At 35.1% G+C, this 18,900-nt stretch overlaps 2 protein-coding genes across 2 annotated transcripts in view; both read left to right on the forward strand.

Moving 5' to 3' along the window:
* The window catches only part of LOC100184876 (exportin-T), a 14,469-nt gene extending 5,478 nt beyond the window's left edge, over positions 1-8,991 (forward strand). The window contains exons 11-23 of the mRNA XM_018812953.2: positions 1,442-1,477; positions 1,920-2,019; positions 2,559-2,773; positions 2,938-3,022; positions 3,588-3,853; positions 4,312-4,442; positions 4,847-5,001; positions 5,537-5,723; positions 5,919-6,035; positions 6,398-6,558; positions 6,972-7,043; positions 7,545-7,601; positions 7,792-8,991. Of these exons, the coding sequence (XP_018668498.1) occupies positions 1,442-1,477; positions 1,920-2,019; positions 2,559-2,773; positions 2,938-3,022; positions 3,588-3,853; positions 4,312-4,442; positions 4,847-5,001; positions 5,537-5,723; positions 5,919-6,035; positions 6,398-6,558; positions 6,972-7,043; positions 7,545-7,601; positions 7,792-7,818 (1,609 nt within the window). The 3' untranslated portion in view covers positions 7,819-8,991. The remainder of the gene's footprint in view (positions 1-1,441; positions 1,478-1,919; positions 2,020-2,558; positions 2,774-2,937; positions 3,023-3,587; positions 3,854-4,311; positions 4,443-4,846; positions 5,002-5,536; positions 5,724-5,918; positions 6,036-6,397; positions 6,559-6,971; positions 7,044-7,544; positions 7,602-7,791) is intronic.
* A 6,021-nt stretch (positions 8,992-15,012) lies between these two features.
* The window catches only part of ikk-epsilon (IkappaB kinase), a 42,943-nt gene continuing 39,055 nt past the window's right edge, over positions 15,013-18,900 (forward strand). Inside the window, exon 1 of the mRNA XM_018812716.2 lies at positions 15,013-15,132. The gene's annotated coding sequence lies outside the window, so the exon portion shown is untranslated. The remainder of the gene's footprint in view (positions 15,133-18,900) is intronic.

The raw sequence follows: 18,900 nt of genomic DNA on the forward strand, positions 1-18,900 counted from the left end.
TGAAAATGAAATTGACTTTGTAATAAAACTTTCAAGACTGGTGGCAGCCATGGCTTCAACTTTAATTGTTGCTTGGAACAGGTTCGTTTCTTTTTTAACAAAATTTAACTATGTATATTTTGGTAATTTTTCTACTTATTTGTTTTATTTAACATTAGCCTATGCAATTTGTTTTCTAAGTTTGATTGCCTTTTAAAATATGTTTATTCTTTTATATGACATAACACAATTTCTATAAATTATGTATGACAAGTTACACATTTTGACACAATTTCTAAGATTTAATTACAATCTGAATCTATTAGCCCAAAAGAACTATGATTGTATTCTGGGCTTTACTTTTCCACAGACTGGTTAAAGCATCACCAAGTGATAGCGGGATCTCAGCTCTCTCCTCGGCGATCCTCTCCAAACTCCCGGTGTGTCTCCACTTCTTTGAGCACGGTGATGATGACGTTTCAGCCGAATGCATCGATTTCATGAGAGAATTTATTGACATGATGAAAAAATCACAATCGTGAGTTTTGCCTGATCAGAGTTTTTCATAACAATAAATTTTGCGTGAATTTACTTTTTTATATCATTAAGATTTGCTGGAAATAAAAATGTATTATTTCATATGATAACCTCAAGTTATGAATATATGAGTGTAACTTGTTTATCCTCGTGTCGCGGGGCAACGACAGTTTTCATGACATGGATGTTCTGCTTAATACACCTCATGCCCGCTTACGAGTTACCACATGCGAAACTGTGTAGGATTTTCACTTAACATTCTCACTTTTTTAATATTTAAATTATTTTATAATATTCTTTTCATGAAGCCTCCAAAATCCTGATGCTCCATTTATTGCAAACGAGTTCTACAATGTTTTTGTTATAGTGTCATGTTGTACATACACAATACTAATATTATATTCCTGGCCTTCTAGATCCGAGGAACCAAACAAAGAAATGTTGAAAAAGATATTTTACTCGATATTAAAGAAACTTAAATATGATGAAGATTATCAATTTTCCAACGAGGTAAACATAAATTCAAAACATAAATCTTTATTAAAAACGTCTAGAATTAATGAGCATTAATGACATCAAGGGAAAAGACGTAACGAAACAGAATTATCATCTGTTTAGGTTTAATTTATATGTTTTTTATTTGGCTTACTACATACCTGTAAAAACTATATAGGCACCAGGCCTAAGGTGGCAGGGTAGGCAGAAGTTTTCTGCGCTGTATACTGAACATTTAAGCCAATAAGTTCAGAATCTGCATCTAATTGAACCATTACATGTGTTTGATAATTCAGGGAGAAGAAGAAGTTGAGTTCCAGGAATATTTGCGTCGATTAAAAATTCTTTTTGACAATTTATCCATGCTCTCTCCCGCCACCATGCTGGAGAATATCCACGTAGTTTTGTCGGACACCCTCCCGCATTGGAGGCGTGCGTCTTTTGTAGACGTTGAAGTAGCCATAAGGTAAGGGGGTTGGTGTATGTTGTGGGTGGCAACTGGCAATCATTTAAATGGGCATGAGAAATACTACAAGTAGTAAACTGTAAACAAAATTCTGTGTAAAATATTTTAACTGATTAGAAATTTAAACTATTTAAATTTTTTAGTGATTATTTAAGCTTAACATCAACCGATATCCATTCAACCAATAATTTAGTATAAGCGCCAATAAGAGCTCATCTAAGCCTGAATAAAATGCTCAGATATATAAGTTTCAAAATTTTTTGCATAAGGTGGATATAAATATAATTTATAAATAGTATTCACATTTTAATGTAACAGCTTCTCTTTATCACTAAAAGCCTATTTAAAATAATATAAACATAAAAATTGATTTGTAAAAAGTAATAATTTGTAGTATGTACCTACTGTTCCGAGTTAATGTAACTGTTTTTTTAATGACCAGAATACTGTACATGGTTGGGGAAAGTCTTCCGTCTAATATGAGCACGCAGTTCTCTATGGATAAAAATAAATCCTCACCTTTACATAACATGATGACATTGGTAAGGCAAACAAAACAACAACATTAAATACACTATCTGTAATATGTAAGATAATTTTAACTGTAATATATCGCGCGAATTCAAACCTGATCTGGTGCTCATAAAATTGAACGATTCTTGTGTAAAAAATACACTAAGGGTATAGTGCTACGAAAGCGTAAACAAAGTTAAGTTCCACCAATTACTTATTTGTGTTGTCCTGTACAGCTATACCTGGATTTCCTGTTTTACTAGTCAGGCAGAATGGTTTGGGAGCCATTACCTAAACCACCAAACATCTGCAGGTTGTTAGCTGGCAATGCATAATGTGTTGCTATATATCTTGTTCTGTAGGATTATATTGTAGCGGTTGCATTATGGTTTATTGTGAACGGTCAACTAAAAGGGCTAATGAAACTCTATTTATACGGCAGATAATGATAAGAAAAAGTCACTTGTGTTTGTTTTGACGCACACACGTACGTGACGTGTGGCTACAATATTATATATAAAAGGATTTTTTGGCCATATATATCCTAAACCACACCAAATATTTCCAGCTTGTTAGCAGTGAAGTAAGCAGCCATCCCCACCCAGCAGTACGACTCCAGTTTTTCGAAACCGTATCCAGATACGACCGGTATTTTCCGGTCACTGCATCGGGGCAACAGCAGCACCCAGTGGTCACAGATACAACAATGTCGTTTCTCGACCACCGAGGCTTGAGGTCGAACGAGCCTAAAGTTCGAAGCAGATGTGCTTACTTGTTCTCAAGGTATTTATTGTGAGGATCTACTGCGGACAAAATCAAGTCCAATCAGTTTTTGTTGTATATTTATCTTTGAAAGTTGGAGAATAAATTTAAAGTTGAAATTTAGTATTTTTAGGCTTTTTTAGGTTGAATAAAAAGTTGCAGTAGCTGTATCACCTTTTTTCTAGATTTGTGAAAACTCTAGGGAAACAGCTGAGTCATTTCACTCATGAGATTCTAACACAAGTTCAGGATCTTCTTGTGTTAAGTCCAGTAAGTATTTCACTATGTGTCAATCTAGTTTGCCACATAAAACATATGTTTTTGAGTTTTTTGAATTTTTTGAACTAGGAAAGTACTAAAGTACTTTTTTGTTGCAGTTTTAAATTAAAAGGTAGTTTGTAAAAGTTGCTATGATCACTAAAAAGTATTTTATTATAATTATTCTTTGTTTTACAAAAATACCGAATCCAATGTTACCCACATAGCAAGATATATTTGCTGTATTATTTTTATGTGATATATAGTAGGGTGGGGAAGATGGGACCCCTGTTTATTCTATTTTCTTGTCTGATTTGGTGGTAAACAAAAAAAAATTAAAGAATTATAAAACGTATCCTCATGACTCCCATAGACCGTTGTTACTTGTTTAAAATAAGGTCAGGATGTTGAATATTATGTTTGAAAGCCCCTCCCCAATCATGTGCATTATTTTGCCTCCTTCCTCTTTCTGCCTGGCATCCTGACTGACCTTGTTGGTCATTCATTCTAAACATGTGCTTGTGTTGTGAGGAACTACTGACTTAACAGATATAATATTCAACTAATATCATAACAGGTGAATGATATAGAGCGAGCGTTATCTTGCGACGACCAACTATTTGTGTACGAGCTCGCAGCCGTGACAATTGTCAACAGCGACTCCGATGCTGCAGGAAAGTCGTCGCTCATGACTGCTCTCTTGCGCCCACTGGTTGAAGGTTTTCAGCCCCTTCTTCATAAAATGGTGGCGCTCGCTGATGAGGAAAGTAACTCCGAGGACCAGTCAGCCCGTCCAAGCGAGATGTACGCCAACACACTCAACTATGCCATGTCTTACGCAAGGTTAGTGCATAAATACTTATATTGTGAATATTTTCAAGAAAAATGTAATAAACAAACATTAATTTATAAAAACAATATATTATAAGCATAAACATTAATAAGAATATTTTTTCAAAAAAAATGTAAAAAAGTTCAAATTTTGTAGCAATTCAAAAAATGGTCAAAAATTTACTAAAAAAGTATGTTTTGTAATAAACTACATAAAAAACACAATCTTTTCAAAACCATAGCCATATCCAGTATATTGTATAAATATTTATCTTTTAGGAAAGTTGTAAAAACTCTTTAAAAAAAACACAAAATTTCGTATATATATTTCAGTTTTACTATTTTTTAATCATAACATAAGTAACTATACTCAGTAATTCCTTCAGCAACATGGCAAAACTCTAAACAAGTTACCCAAAATTGCTTAAATATATATTTAAAAAAACGTAAACAAAAATCTTATACTCCAGTCGTACTAGCAAAGCTTTCAGCAACAAGCAGACAATCAGTCAATCAGGTTGCAGCGAGGTTTACACCGATGCTTTGAAAGTTTTTTTGCAAGTTTTGGAAACTCAACACCATCGTAGCATTCTACATACTGGTATGGAATATTTTAGTTAAAAATTTTTAAGTTATTTTTTTGAACATTTATATTAATCATTTTTATATTTTTTTGCTTATCTGTAATATTATATTTTAAATTTTAACTATATGGGTGCAATTCGTTTGATGCATTTAATGGGGCAAATACTTTGGCTCTGCATGTTTGTTTAGAAACTTAACATCAGGGAAAAAGCTGTTAGGGGTGTGGTACTACTGGTAAAAAACAGGATGTCATCCAAAAAGGAATTATATATACATATATATATATATATGTATATACATATATGTAAATATAAAAATTCAAAAAAAAAATTATGACTAGCACTTCCATTATTCAACCTATGCCTGATATATATCGTCTAGTTTTCATCCCAAATATATAAACCACCTCCCAACCTCCAGGTGTTCGTCAATACCTCCATAGGATGGTGATTTGTTTAGAAGATGAAGTTCTCCCTTTTGTCCCGATCACCGTCCGCCACCTCCTTACAAACCATGACCCGAAGTCTCTTCATGAGTTTATTCCTCTGCTAAACCAAATCATTTGTAAATTCAAGGTATGCAATGCAAGAATGTCTATGTTTTTCTATTATATGGGTGAGGTCCCGCAGCGTGGCACATTAAGGGGGTAAGATTTAGTCCAGAGTTGGCCCATTAGTTACCCCAATGTTGTTTATTTTTCTATTCTATGTGATTAAGGCCCATAAGGCCCCAAGATTTAGGTGGCATCTGGCCCATTACCCCAACACCTAGGGTGCTACTGCATGGCCCTCACCAGATGTTAAAGCCTGTCACTTTCCCAAAGGTAGGTGACAAGGGCTGTACCTTTAATGGTATTAAATGGAAAATCTTCCATTGACAGCTCAATCCTTCCAAGGAATAGTACAAGCCATTTCATTCACTTGTATTTCTCATATAACTTATTAAACTGCAAATTTTAGAAACTGATTAAATTCCTAGCATGTTTTAACGACTATTGTTTTGCTTTTATTTTTCTTTTCTTCGTTCTTTAAATAACATGATTTTTTAAACTTTTTCGAAGAGATAAATAAAAACTATGTTATCCCTAACCCACAAAACTTCTAATTTCAGAAACTGATTGAACCGTTTCTGAGCGAGGTTTTCATGTTGGTCGTTCGTGCCGTGTTCGAAGTATTATTACATCATAATGGTGATTCATCTGTTCACGAGGAAGATTCTCGTTTAATACGGAGATCATATTTCCAATTTCTTGCAGCCGTCGTGTCTAACGGAGTTTCTGGGGTCATATTAAGACAAGGTAGATCATAAAACTGTGTGAAATATTATTAAATGGATAATGAAAAAACGTATTACATATTCTCGCATGACATGGTAAGGCAACACATTTCTTCTCGTGTTTGTGTAATATTGTCAATTTGTCATCTGTTTATATAAAGTAACCACAATAAAAAGTAAAATTTTATTGTATTTTTAAAACCGAGTTTTTTTTCAGCACCCTCCGATGTGGAAATGGTTCTGTCCACTCTGATACAGGGAGCAGGGGAAATCCCTGATCCAGTATCGCAGAAAATCTGTTTCAGCGCGATTGGGAAGCTTATTGAGACGTGGGGTAAGATGGTATTATTTGGCGTGAATTAAAATTTATGTGTTTTACATTTGTTGGTAATTTTTAAAAACAAAACTAGCTTTACTAAAATTTTACGCGAAATTTAAAAGAATTTTATTAAATTTGGAATATTTCGTAAAATTAAAACTCTTGTAACTTCTGAAATCACCAATAAAGATTTTATTTTTAAACCAAAAATTATTTTTAAACCAAAGCTTTAAAAATTAGGAAAATCATAGTATGTAAAATATATGGACTGCTATATTTGTATTGAAACTATTATTGAAACTATCTTGTTTCATTTGACTTTTTGATCCATCCACATTGAAGTAGTTTCAACCTTCTTTCTTTTTTTTCACTTTTAGGCCAGAATAATGGTATTTCTATGTGGGAGTTCGTCACCAAAAGTGTTGTACCTGTGTGCTTGATGGCGCCGCTCAGTGGCAGTTTTGATTTGAACGACGCACAGACGGTCTTAGCACTCAACGAGTCAGCGTCTCTTATGAAAACTATCAACAAATTACATGTAAGTTTTATTGAAATTTTCATATTTTAAGCCAGACATTGGGATAAGATTATTGTAACCTAACCTCTTACCTCTATTGAAAAACAGCAGCATATTCTGTTCAAAACGGAAAAATTTAGACGTATTTCAGTGAAAAACTTTTAATTTGTTTATGCATTAGAATAAGTGCTATCACTTTAAAAAATTGCTTACAAAAAATCTTTTCCTCAAATTCTGACCGCTCTGTTGATAATAGTGTTCAATTTATACCAAATTTTCTGTTATAACACAAGAGCCTTTATGTATGGCTTGATTTTAACCTTAATGTTTTGGTGTAATTAAAAATTTGAACCATCTTTAATGAAGGATAAAATGTAATGAAACATCTGCACCAAACTTATTTCTATTTATCCACATAATAATACGTTGAACAGGGAGTGGAATTGGAAAAGTTTTTGCGCCAACAATTCCTTCCATCACTTAACTTGTCATCTGATCAAATTGAGGTAACATTGTATATTCTATATTCGTATATTGGACCTATTAGTGCGTTGCTATGGTGGGGCACGCCATGAGACATGGGGTTTATGCCAGAGTTGGCCCTTTTTGGTTTTTATGTGTCTCAAATTGTTCCAAGTCAGTTGAAAATTAATAAAAACGACGGTTCCAAAAAGACATGGCCTTAACTTACAAACTGCTTGTAGGAATGGATGTAACTTATTTATCCTCGTCTGGCGGGGGAACGACAGTTGTTATAACAAGCTAAAAAACGACTGTTCCAAAGCAATCATTGCCATAACTGATAAACCCCTTGAATGAATTAAAGCAACTTCTTTATCCTCGCATGGCAGTACAGCGGCAGCTGTTATAATACGGGTGTTCTTTTTTTATCAACTCAGGTCCGCTTAAGAGTTCACGATTCCTATTTTTAAGTTTCTATATATGTACATATAATATATATATGTACCACTAATATTGAGTGTTTTGTAACCCCCACTTATTATCAGAACTACTGTGGCGCAATCCAACAACTTGATGTTCGAAACTTCAAGGCTTATACGAAGGTATGTCACAACACATTCTTTCAATAAACATTTTTATAATTTATTTTCAACCATTTTTTTAAACTTTTTTCAAAAATAAAGTAAACCTTGAATTTTTAAATGTTAGATACATAAAACTATTCTTCAATGTTTTTTTTCCAAAAAAAGTTTTAAAACACTTTTCAAAAAACTACATATCTTGTCTTTTCAGGCTTTTTTCTCCCGTCCGAAAACGTGACCATCAGCACAATGTTTTGAACAATATTGCTTTTATTTATTTTAACAAAGCAAAACTGGCCGATGGTCCTAATTTTTTGCTCGTTATCAGTTTGCGTTGTCGGTTGTAACCGCAAATGGTTTAACTCTCTGCTGTGTTCGTCCAAGCAAATTACCTGTAACTTGTTCGCCTATGTCCGTGAAGTACCTACAGCTTACGCTGATAGCTATCTACAAGTGAAAAACGTGGCCTCGGCCTCGGCCTCGGCGATGTTTTTCACGATTAAAAATTGGTCAGATTCAAAAAACATAAAATTAAAGATTCTGTTAATTCGGCAACTTTTACAGTGTTGCCGGATTTGTGTTTGTCTCCAATTTTTGCTGGACGTAATGTGGCCAGCATTTTGTTAATCACTACTTTAGTGCATTTTGCATGTTTACGCCTCGACGATGTTTTTCACTTATAGTTAGCTAACAGCGTGAGTTGTAGGTACTTTGCAGGCATGGAGCAATATTCAATACCCCAGTATGCAAGCTTGATATCATGTTTGGTTTGTCCCAAATTTTGAGTATATGTGCAATTGGTATACTAGGTATAGTACTGTGGGGTAAGATGGGACACCTTTAGCACATAATATCTAAATATCCTGGTCGTATTTTAAAAATTTGACCAAAGTCTACTAAATGGTCCGGAAAAAAAACGACTAAAAAGGTGTCCCATCCTCTCCCGCCCTACTATATTGCTTAAACCTGGGAACTCGCATACATAATTGCCAACCACGGGCCCTGGTACAAGTCTTAACTTTCAAAGCGTTGTTTTGTTGCTGCCAACTCAACTAAGTTGCTATTTCAGTCGTTCTGCATCTGACCGACTTTATTTATTATTTTAATATTCCGACATGTACTAACTTGAGTGTTGTGTTGGTTTTTATTCGTGGTTTCCAGACCTCCTCTTTCGCTTTTTGCAACTCCGTGACGTCACATGTTATGACGTCATAATGCTCGGTAGCGGGTTTTAGTTTCTTTTAAGTTTTGGCACTGCAGAATGGTGTAAATATATTTAAATCGAAGTGCCTTGTGAACAAAACATGAATGTCCTATTTATCGTATACGCTGTAACGCAGTGTTGTAAAAACATTCGATGTTATTTTAAGTACCAGGATTAAAAGCGTAATACACTTGAATTTAAATTCGATGATACGAATCTGTTTACACGATTTGCTGGTATACAGCTTTTAAAACAGGTTCAGTTTAGTGTAGGAACAAATTAAGTACAATAGGGCGGGGTAGGATGGGACACCTTTTCTCGTCTCATTTGATAGTAAAAAGAAAACATTTAAAAATTTATTAAACCGTATTGGTTGTTAGCTGCGTAAAATGCGATCAGGATATTTGGATATGTGCTAAAGGTGCCCCGTCTTACCCCTCAGTACCGTGGTGCACATTGGAAACTGACAGAATTTCATTTCAGGACCGAGAATTTAATATCGTAATGAACGAAGTCGAATGAATAATCCGTTTATCTAACTCCAACATTTTCGCGAGTACATACACAATCACAGTGCGCATTAGTATGATAAGGGTTTTAGGTACATGCTTGTACTAAACTAACTCTCATCGTTTTTAACCGAGTTAAGGTGGCCGTACATAGCATCCGGCATGCGAATTCGCCTGCGAAGTCAGATGCAAACCTATTACCGAGTTCCGCATGCGGCAGCGAAATCCGGACAAAACCGACAAAACGGACGAATTCCGGATACTGTGTACAGCCACCTTTTGGCAACTCTCGTCTAAACCATACGAGATAGACATTCTTTATACATTAAACTATTAGAGAAATTTCTCCTCCTTTAAGCCCTTTAACTAAAATTGCGCTTAAAACAATGTTACCTCAGCGGTTTGCGCTGTTTAATCAAGACACAGGGGCAATCAGCGCCTTCTCTCCTGAAACGAAGCGTTTTCTTTCTGCGTTGAATGTTCACTGTAGTTTGCTGTTCCAATTGAGCATAACAGTTAGTTAGGTTAGAAACAGCAGCCTGTTAAGAATTTAGAGCATTTTAAACGCGGAACTGGAGTGAAATAATTGCTTTATATATTACGTTTACAAGATTGTACTTAGGATAGTGTGTTTGATGTTTTCATAGAAACGACTCGGTATTGGTGCATATACGGTTAGGTACTGCAATATTCAGCAAGTATTAAAGTTAGTACAATATGTATAATTCATTTATATAATAGTTGTTCGTATGCTGACTATTGTAATTGGCTAATTGCATGCGAGAAAAGAGTAAATAGTGAGACACCTTTAGCACATAATATCCAAATATTCTGATCATGTTTTAAACAATTAACAACGGTCTATGGGAGTCGCGAGGATACGGTTTTATTATAATTCTTTGAATGTTTTTTGTTTACCAAATTGGAGAAGTAAATAGAATGAACAGGTGCCCTATATCTTCCCCCACTCTACTATAGCGACTGCTTGACGTTGTTGATATATGACCTGTAGTAAACTATAAGGAACTGGTACTTTATTAAACCATACCGAAAGTAATTAATGGGTTTACACAGTTGATCACGCAGTAACTCATATACTAAGAAATAATTATAAAAAGGCGTTCTGTGTGCTAACTATATGTGCAAAAGTACAATAACACGGTTATGATGCCGACGAATGGTCTGCGTTTATATGAATTTAACCAGCTGACGGGACATTTTTTTGTTACTTGTATGGAAACTCCCGCAGTTTATTAAAACGGTGTTAACATGTTTTATTGCAATGGCTTTAAGCCAAAATCGTTTACATATCCATATGGTTTCCTATAACTGATTAAAACTACAACGGACCTTCCCCTTAAAATCTGTTCAGGTACAAAACAACTGACATACTATTCGTGCTGCAAGTTTTCTTATCTATAACCATAGCGTACTTTGTAATTTTTTAAGTTTTAACATATGGCCACTTATTATTCATATACCGGCGCCAACTTCGACTTTTATGAAATTCAATGTTAAACTTGTAATTTGTTTGTATAGTAGGCTTTTTGTAAACTGATTCACTGCAGTCGGCATTTCTTGTAGTATATATTTAATATTATTACTTACCTATATACTATGTGTGTGTACGCCAACTTAAAAATAAAGGCTGTCGCTACAAAGAGTTATTATGTGTAAACATTTATGTTGAGTGTTCCGTTAATATTTGCCTCTGCTGGCGGTGGTTGCTCGTGCCACTGGAATAGAAGTTATAGGCTCGAGTCCCTGGTTTGCTACCACACAACACCCACGTTATGACAAGTGTCGTTGTCCCGCTATATACGCGAGGTTAAGCAATTTACGTGTAATAATATAAAAGTGACAAAAACACATTTGTTAAAATACAGAGCGCTTAATGCGTTTGCTATATACATCGACTACAGCAAGAGCAGACGCGATTTCCAGTGTCAGTGGAGAAAATGAGATAATTAAAGCCTAACTACATAAACCATTTATATAGTTAAACTTTCCGATTCACAATTTACTAACCATTCATTAAAGCCACCCATGGGGCAGTTATACCATAGTTTAATAATACAAGTTCTTTATTGAAGTATGGTTATACAAAGTATCCGTATGAAGTTACAACGCTTGTTTTTTGTTCTTTGTTTAAACGTATTTGTATAAGTTCCCTTTTACAAATAAGTTTCTGTTCCATTGTAAATTAAAGTGCATATAGACGTCTAGTAACGCAGTAGTGTTGTTCGAGTAGGCTTAAAGCATCATTGTTAAGTCATAATGTATTCAACACGATCGCATTATGACGTCACTTTCAGTTGCGTCTTCCGGTTGCGTCCTCCCATTTAACGACGCAATAAACGAAATCGCTACGCGACGCGTTTGCTTTTATGTATAAACCAATCAAAACACACAACCGCATACCACGTGAGTAAATACAAACATTGCTACAACAGAAGAGTAACTTTACAATTAAAAGCAGCAAGTTAACACGTGTAGTACGGTGGGGTAAGATGGGTAACGTTAGCAAATAACATCCCATATTTCCAAACCGTGTTTTAATAATTAACTTTTGTCGCCCCAATTGGTAGTAAATAACAGTTATTTAAAGAATTCTATATAACAGGAAATATGAGATATTATGAGCAAATGATGGTATTCACCTTATACCCCACACTGCACTACAAGTTTGATTCATATTGGAAATACTTGGTGCAAATCGACTTTGTCTTTATTTTTTGTAGTGATATTTTAAATACACGTCAAGCTAATATAATACTGAGACATCAGGTGTTAATATTGAATAACCAACCTTTTTAGTTATCACATACAAAATGTTTGCACGCAATAAAAGAGTCTTAGTATTATTTTTAGTTTTCGAGTTCCTATTCACCGCAATTTTTGTGCGGTCTCGCAATAAACCACATCAATACCTAATGTATGGCTCCTACACCGTCTTATCCCTATATATCTTGCCATTGCCGCTGGCATCACCATCGATCGGAGGCTCGCCTCCCGAAAACACCGGGTATTTCCGCTATCAATATTTCATGCCCACCAAACGTGAAGCTTGGAAAGAGTTTTCTTTGTCGTTGTCATAACATCATACGAATTTAGGTTTCCATGCCTATATTTACACTGTTTTTTTAGTTCCTAATATTTAAATGGGCAATATTTATCTATATTTCCATGTAAAGTAGTGTGGGGAAGATTAGACACCTTTTTGTTCTATTTTCTCGTCCGATTTGCTAGCAAACAAAGAACATTCAAAGATTATAAAACCGTATTCTCGCGACTCCCATAGACCGTTGTTAATTGTTTAAAACATGATCAGAATACTTGGATATTATGTGCAAAAGGTGTCCCATCTTACCCCTCCCTACCGTATTACACCATTTTCACAGACATATAAACATAACTTTAGATAAAACGTTTCAACATTTTAAAATAACGCAATTTCACCACACGCATTTTGCCTCAGACTGACGTTGCGTGTACGTGCGTATAGTTTACGTAATGTTTGTGAAGAAATGTTGAACTATATTTTACCTTGCCCACTCCATCGACGTAGCTTAGGTTTAACGCCGACGCACAAGTTACATGACTTGGTAAAACGAAACCGAAAAGTCAGTATGCTACCAGCATGCATCACTTGTAGCTGGATTGCAAATAGTAGTTTCATATTTCGCTGTATGTACAGTTCTGCTGTGTTATATAACAGACAGTGTAAGTTATAAAATGCAGACGGAAGACATTGCAGTTCCTAAAATGTCGATCCAGTTTTGAGAACTATTGCACAAGCTTTGTATATAAACATAGTACTATGGAGGAAGACGGGACACCTTTAGCATATTAAATATCCCAAAATCCTGATTGTGTTTTAAACAGTTAACAGCAGTGGGCGTCGTGAGGAAAAAGTTTTTAATTCTTTGAATCGTTCTGTTACTACTAAATGGGACGAGAAAATAGAATAAAAAGGTCTCATCTTCTTTCAAACACCTTTGCAACGTATTTTTAGTTTTGAAATTTATGACCAAATTTATATAGTCAAGTATACCATCGATTATGATAGATTACAGCAAGTTTTATAGAAGCTATACTACATAGTTAACGGTCGAGGTATATGTATGTATTTCGAATATTTTTAGCAATGAATATAAGCTGTGTGAACTATACGGCAATGCTGCAGCAATGTCAGTGTTTTACTTCGATAAAAAACGTTGACGCGTTTTATGAGCGCTCTTAAAGTTTAAAACCAAGCATGTTTGTATATAAGTGTCGTGTGCTGACATTTCAAATATAAATGTGTCAGTAAAGTGCTTGCTTTTAGCTGTAGTTTGTATATTTTGACTGTTATGTTCGTCCTTCATACTCTAGCCAGGGTAAATGGTTTATTGAGCGAAGTGGGGACTTCCCTCGGCTGACGTTAGCTAATTTACGGCGAGGTCACCATCTAAATATATCTCGGGGAATTTCGATTCCTGAAAGGCTGGAGCGTTTCTAAAGGGAAAACAAATATTGCTTGCAAAGGCTAAGTTGCTGCAATTGTTCCGGCGGGTTCTGCCTCTATTACCTGTTCCTCTGAATGGAAATTTGTGGTTATATTTCCTATTCATTTTCCCATTACAACAGAATGGTATTGACCAATTTCCAAATCTAACTATTTTCTCTTTGTAAATTGCACCGCATGTCTTGACATTAAAACCGGTTTTCAATAGGCTTTGTTCCCGCAGTCAATTAAGGCCCTTTAACACTTCTACAGTGTTCCCTTTGGTATTGATTTGATTCTTGTTTACTTCCCTTTTATAATGCTTGAGTTTCGTATTGTAAGCTACGAAGGGACTTTTTATTGCGCTTATTGGTTCTGCTTTGTGTCGCCTGTTGTTCTGACTCCGTCTCTTGTGCGCAAGTAGCAGCTATACTCAGAAATGAAGTGTTGTTTTTAATACAGTAGACTACACACGAACGCGCATAAGTAATAACAAGTAATTTGAGGGACTTTTTAGGAGTCTACTGTATTTATTAAATAAAATCATGGAGTATTTTATTGTGTGTTAGTTAAAGCAAATATTTCATTGAATGCTAATTGCTAATGCAAATATACAGTGCAGAAATGTATAGCGTACACCTACTAAGCGTTTTAAGCCTTGTTTTGTAGTGTGGTGAGTCAAAACAGCTTTTCATGTTAAGTAAATGTTTTTACCATATCTGTACAAAGGTTATAAAAGCATAGAAATAGCAAACTTTGTGAAACTATTGGTTGAAAGGCTGCAGAGGTATGGGGGTGGGGCGGAGGCGTGGTGGGGGTTTCCAGATAGGTATTTGAATTTTATTCAAAATGCAAAACTGATTGTCAAAGTTATGCGATTTTAGCATACAAGAGCAAGGCAAATGCTATTACATTTAAATACTATTTTGCAGAGCACATGCCAGAGTTCGTATATAGCCTATTCCAAAATCCTTAATGGCCTAGCCTATACTGAATTATAATTGCATTCGGTTTGTTTGGTTAATAATAAAACCATGCAATTTACATTTTAAAATAGGAAGTTATTTATCTCTGTTAAAAGGGGTATATTAGTTGCAGTTTGGTAAGGTTTTAAAAAGGAACTTAAGTGACTTCGTTTCTTAACTTTGCCTCTAGTACTTTCGTTGTAGGATACGGTTACTATTTGATTAACGTTGAGGGGTGGTCAGTACTATGTTTACACGGTGTATATTTTACTATTTTTAGTTGCTATAGTGTAAGATGGTATACAGTTTTAAACTGTTAAGGTTCAATTTCAAAATCATCGACTGATTGTTCGACCCTGATCTTGGCGAACGGCTGATGGCTTGAAAGGTATGCAACATTTCTTACTTTTATTACGGCGTTATTCACACGTATATATAGTACTGTGGGGGTAGATGGGACACTTTTAGCACATAATATCCAAATATCCTGATTGTGTTTTAAACAATTAACAACGGTTCATGGAAGTCGTGAGGATACGGTTTTATAATATTTTGAGATTTCTTTGTTTACTACCAAAGGGAAAGAGAAAATAGAATTAAAAGATGTCCCATCTTCCCCACCCTACTATATATATATTATAGCAATTTAAGGTAAGATGTGTACCGTAATCGCACATAAATCCATGTTTCCCGATCGTGTTCTCAACAATTAACAACGCTGCTTAGAGTTGTGCGGACACAGTTTTCCAATTCGTTGAACTTTCTTTGCTTTCTACTAAATAAAACGAGAAAATAGAAATAAAAGGTGACCATCTTCTCCCACCCTACTATATTATAGTACTGTGGGGTAAAAGTGGGTCCCATAAATTCATGCTTCCTGATCGTATTTTGAACATTAAACAACGCTGGTTAGGTTCGCGAGGATACGGTTATATATTTATTTCCGTAAATATTCTTTTTTTGCTACCAAACTTGGACGGTAAAAAGACTGAAGCATGTCCCATCTTACCCCACTTTGCTACATGCTTGCCGTTTCCGATGGTACAATCATTAAAAACTCTGCAAAAAACAACCAAATAAATTAAATAAAATAATGAATTTTTAGGGGGGTTTTCGTGTATAATACAGGTTACTTATTATGTACATACATTTATATAGAATATGCAACTATAGCATTTATTTGTGTATCTGGAAAGCAATGTTTCCTCGTAACGAACATAGGCGTTTAAATCGGTGTTTTATAAAGTTTATGTATAAGTATGTAAATACACCCAATGCAAAAAATAATTCCACCAATTTTTGGCATAGTTGTGCGCTTTACGTATCTTACGTTAAAACTGTCGCACAAAAGTAGGTTACCCAAAGTATGTCGTGTCTGGCGTAAAATGAAAAGGTGACGATTGCAACTGTTTTTGTGCAAACAAAACGAATTCATGAGCAGGGTCAGAAAAAAGTCAAAACTTTTCTTCCAATTTTTTGCCCTAAGTCGTTCCCCAAACATAGCAAAACCACACTCATTGAGCGTGTAAGCCTGTAAGGCACACGTTTATTTTTTTAGGTTTCGGAATTTTGGGAAATTCCGATTTTTTTTGCATAATAGTCTTCCTTTTATCTGTTGTAAAGTACCTTGCTGGTAATTGTGGAGGTTTTGGTTAACATTTCCAAAAGTTAAAGGTTTGGATTTTGTGTTTATGCGAACTTTTCACCCGGATTTATATTCGGTCATGTTTATTTTTAACTATGAGACTTAAAAAACAAGAAATGTCAGTTGGTTTACAGGTGCCTTGCTATAGGTATACAACTTTGATTTATCTATAAATGAACTTATTAGGTAAATTTGCACAAACTGCAGAAATCTATTACAGTTTAAGTCGAATCTAATTTGCATTTTATGTGAGTCACAGTTTTATTTCGTGACCTGATTTTCAGCAGAAACCCCCCTAAACAGAATGAAAAAAAATCTACAAAATACACAGATTATTTGTCTACAAAACTTTGGGTATGCACAACCACCCACAAAGTTACATACGTGGTAACTCGAAGCTGGTACGAGGTGTATGAAACAAAACGCCCATGTTAACGACTATTGTTACCCTGCCACGCGAGGCTAAAGCAAGTTACATTCATTCATTTGCTGCATTCGTGCATGTTAGGCCTATTTAGCATTGCATTAATAATGACTAAATAGTGTAGATTTAAATTGGTTGTTTGGACAAATTACTTTATTCATATAATAGAAATGTCAAAGCAATATCATGCACTGCATTATTTGATCCATATTTACTGGTATATCTTAATCGTATTTGCTTATCTTTAAAAACATTGACCAAAAAAGGTATTTTTGCGGAAACTTTAAGTTTTTAATATGCTGTTGTTGCTGTTGGCATTTGTTCAATGCATAAGACGAGCTTTGAAGTTGTACCTGCGTTGCAAGCCTTTGTATTCCAATTCTATGCCGTCCATAAAATGTTATTGTATATGCGGTAGTGATGAATCCAACAGATAGCAAACTCGCTTCAGGATTCCTTGTCTTTAAAATAAGGCGACCAACCGTTGTGAATTCAACACGTCGGAAATTCCCGGTATATAGATGAGAAAAACGCCCTTTCTTGCTTTGTAAAGACTGCATATGCCTCTGGTTTGCCCTAGAATCGTCTGCAGTCCTCTGTAAACCTTTTCGAATCCTGCAAGTCTGCCAAGCTGAAGTTGTGGGTTCGGACACTGCCTGCTCCTCAGACGTTTCTTCGAAGACCATCCGCAGAAAAGTTCCGCTGCAAAAGTTCCAGGGATTCAAAATTTTATGAAGAGGGGTGAAAACATCGGTGGTGAGTGAAATCTTTCGAATTGGATCGAACTGGATGTTCAAGGTTAAATAAAGTGGGGTCTTTATTTATTTAAGCAATAGCCATCTGGAGTTGAGACTCCTAATACTTTGGATTTTCCAGTGTTTGCGTTCGGTGCGCAAATTTGTTGAAACTTATATTTGCAAGCAAGGTCCTATAGGTATAAAGAGGCTGTGAAGCTTATTCACCAACTAACAATGATTGTTTGGTGTATTATACTCCATAATTGCATAGTGAATTGTATTAATGGTGCAATATACTTTGCATTTTATGGCAGCAAAAGTCTTTGCAAAGACTTCACCCATGGCTGCAAACTCGGTATGATATAGCATATACGTAAGTCGCTTTTGGATTTAGCAATCTTAGCTTTTTGTTGTAAATAAAATACATCTTTATTGTTAATACTTTATCTTTTAAGCCTAACTAAACTGCAGCCATACGAGTTTTACACTAATTATTCTGTGATGCAATGTCATATATATATATGGAAACTCGCATCATCTGACTAGAAAAATGTACACGAAGAGACATAGTTTCGTTTTTAACATTGTCATTGCAGTTCAGTGTAGATTATAACTGCTTGCAGTTTTGAGTTGCATTTCCTTATCAAATGGCTCCGAATACCTCACCAGTAGGGTGGGAAAAGATAGGACACATTTTCATTTTTTTATTTTCTTGTTCAATTCGATTGGAAACAAAGAACATTAAAAGAATTATGAAACCGTATCCTCACGATTCCCATACACCGTTGCTAATTGTTTAAAATACGATCGGGATATTTGGATACCCGTGCTAAAAGTGTCCCGTCTCACCCACTTTACTATATAACAACGTTTTGCGTTAGTTACATAGTTACGGTTGTAGTCTTATAAGCATATTTATTGCTTGATATTTTGCAATCTGTACAAATGTTGGGACATTTATAATTCGTGAGCTTAGGAGTATATTCCTCGAAAGCTGTAAAACCCCTCGTAAATTCTTGCACCGACTGACTGCCCACGTTATCCTTACACGTTTTAAATTCCAATATTAATGATTGCTTTTTAACTATCGAAATGCAGACAGAAATATTCCGAAAACGCATATCAAGGTTTCCTTACGTTACTTGTAAAAAAAAGGAACATTATTGTTTATGAAACAATTTCTTTCATGCCTATATACAGAGTAGTTGGAACCGACTTGCTATATCTCCTTTCATGAATGAATGAATGAATGAATGTAACTTACCTTATCCTCGCGTGGCCGGAAAACGACAGTCGTTATCACACGGGTTTAACACCTCGTGCCAGCTTACGAATTACCATGTATGTTAC

Source organism: Ciona intestinalis, chromosome 8 (genome assembly GCF_000224145.3).
Source record: "Ciona intestinalis chromosome 8, KH, whole genome shotgun sequence".
In the NCBI taxonomy this organism is placed as follows: Eukaryota; Metazoa; Chordata; class Ascidiacea; order Phlebobranchia; family Cionidae; genus Ciona; species Ciona intestinalis.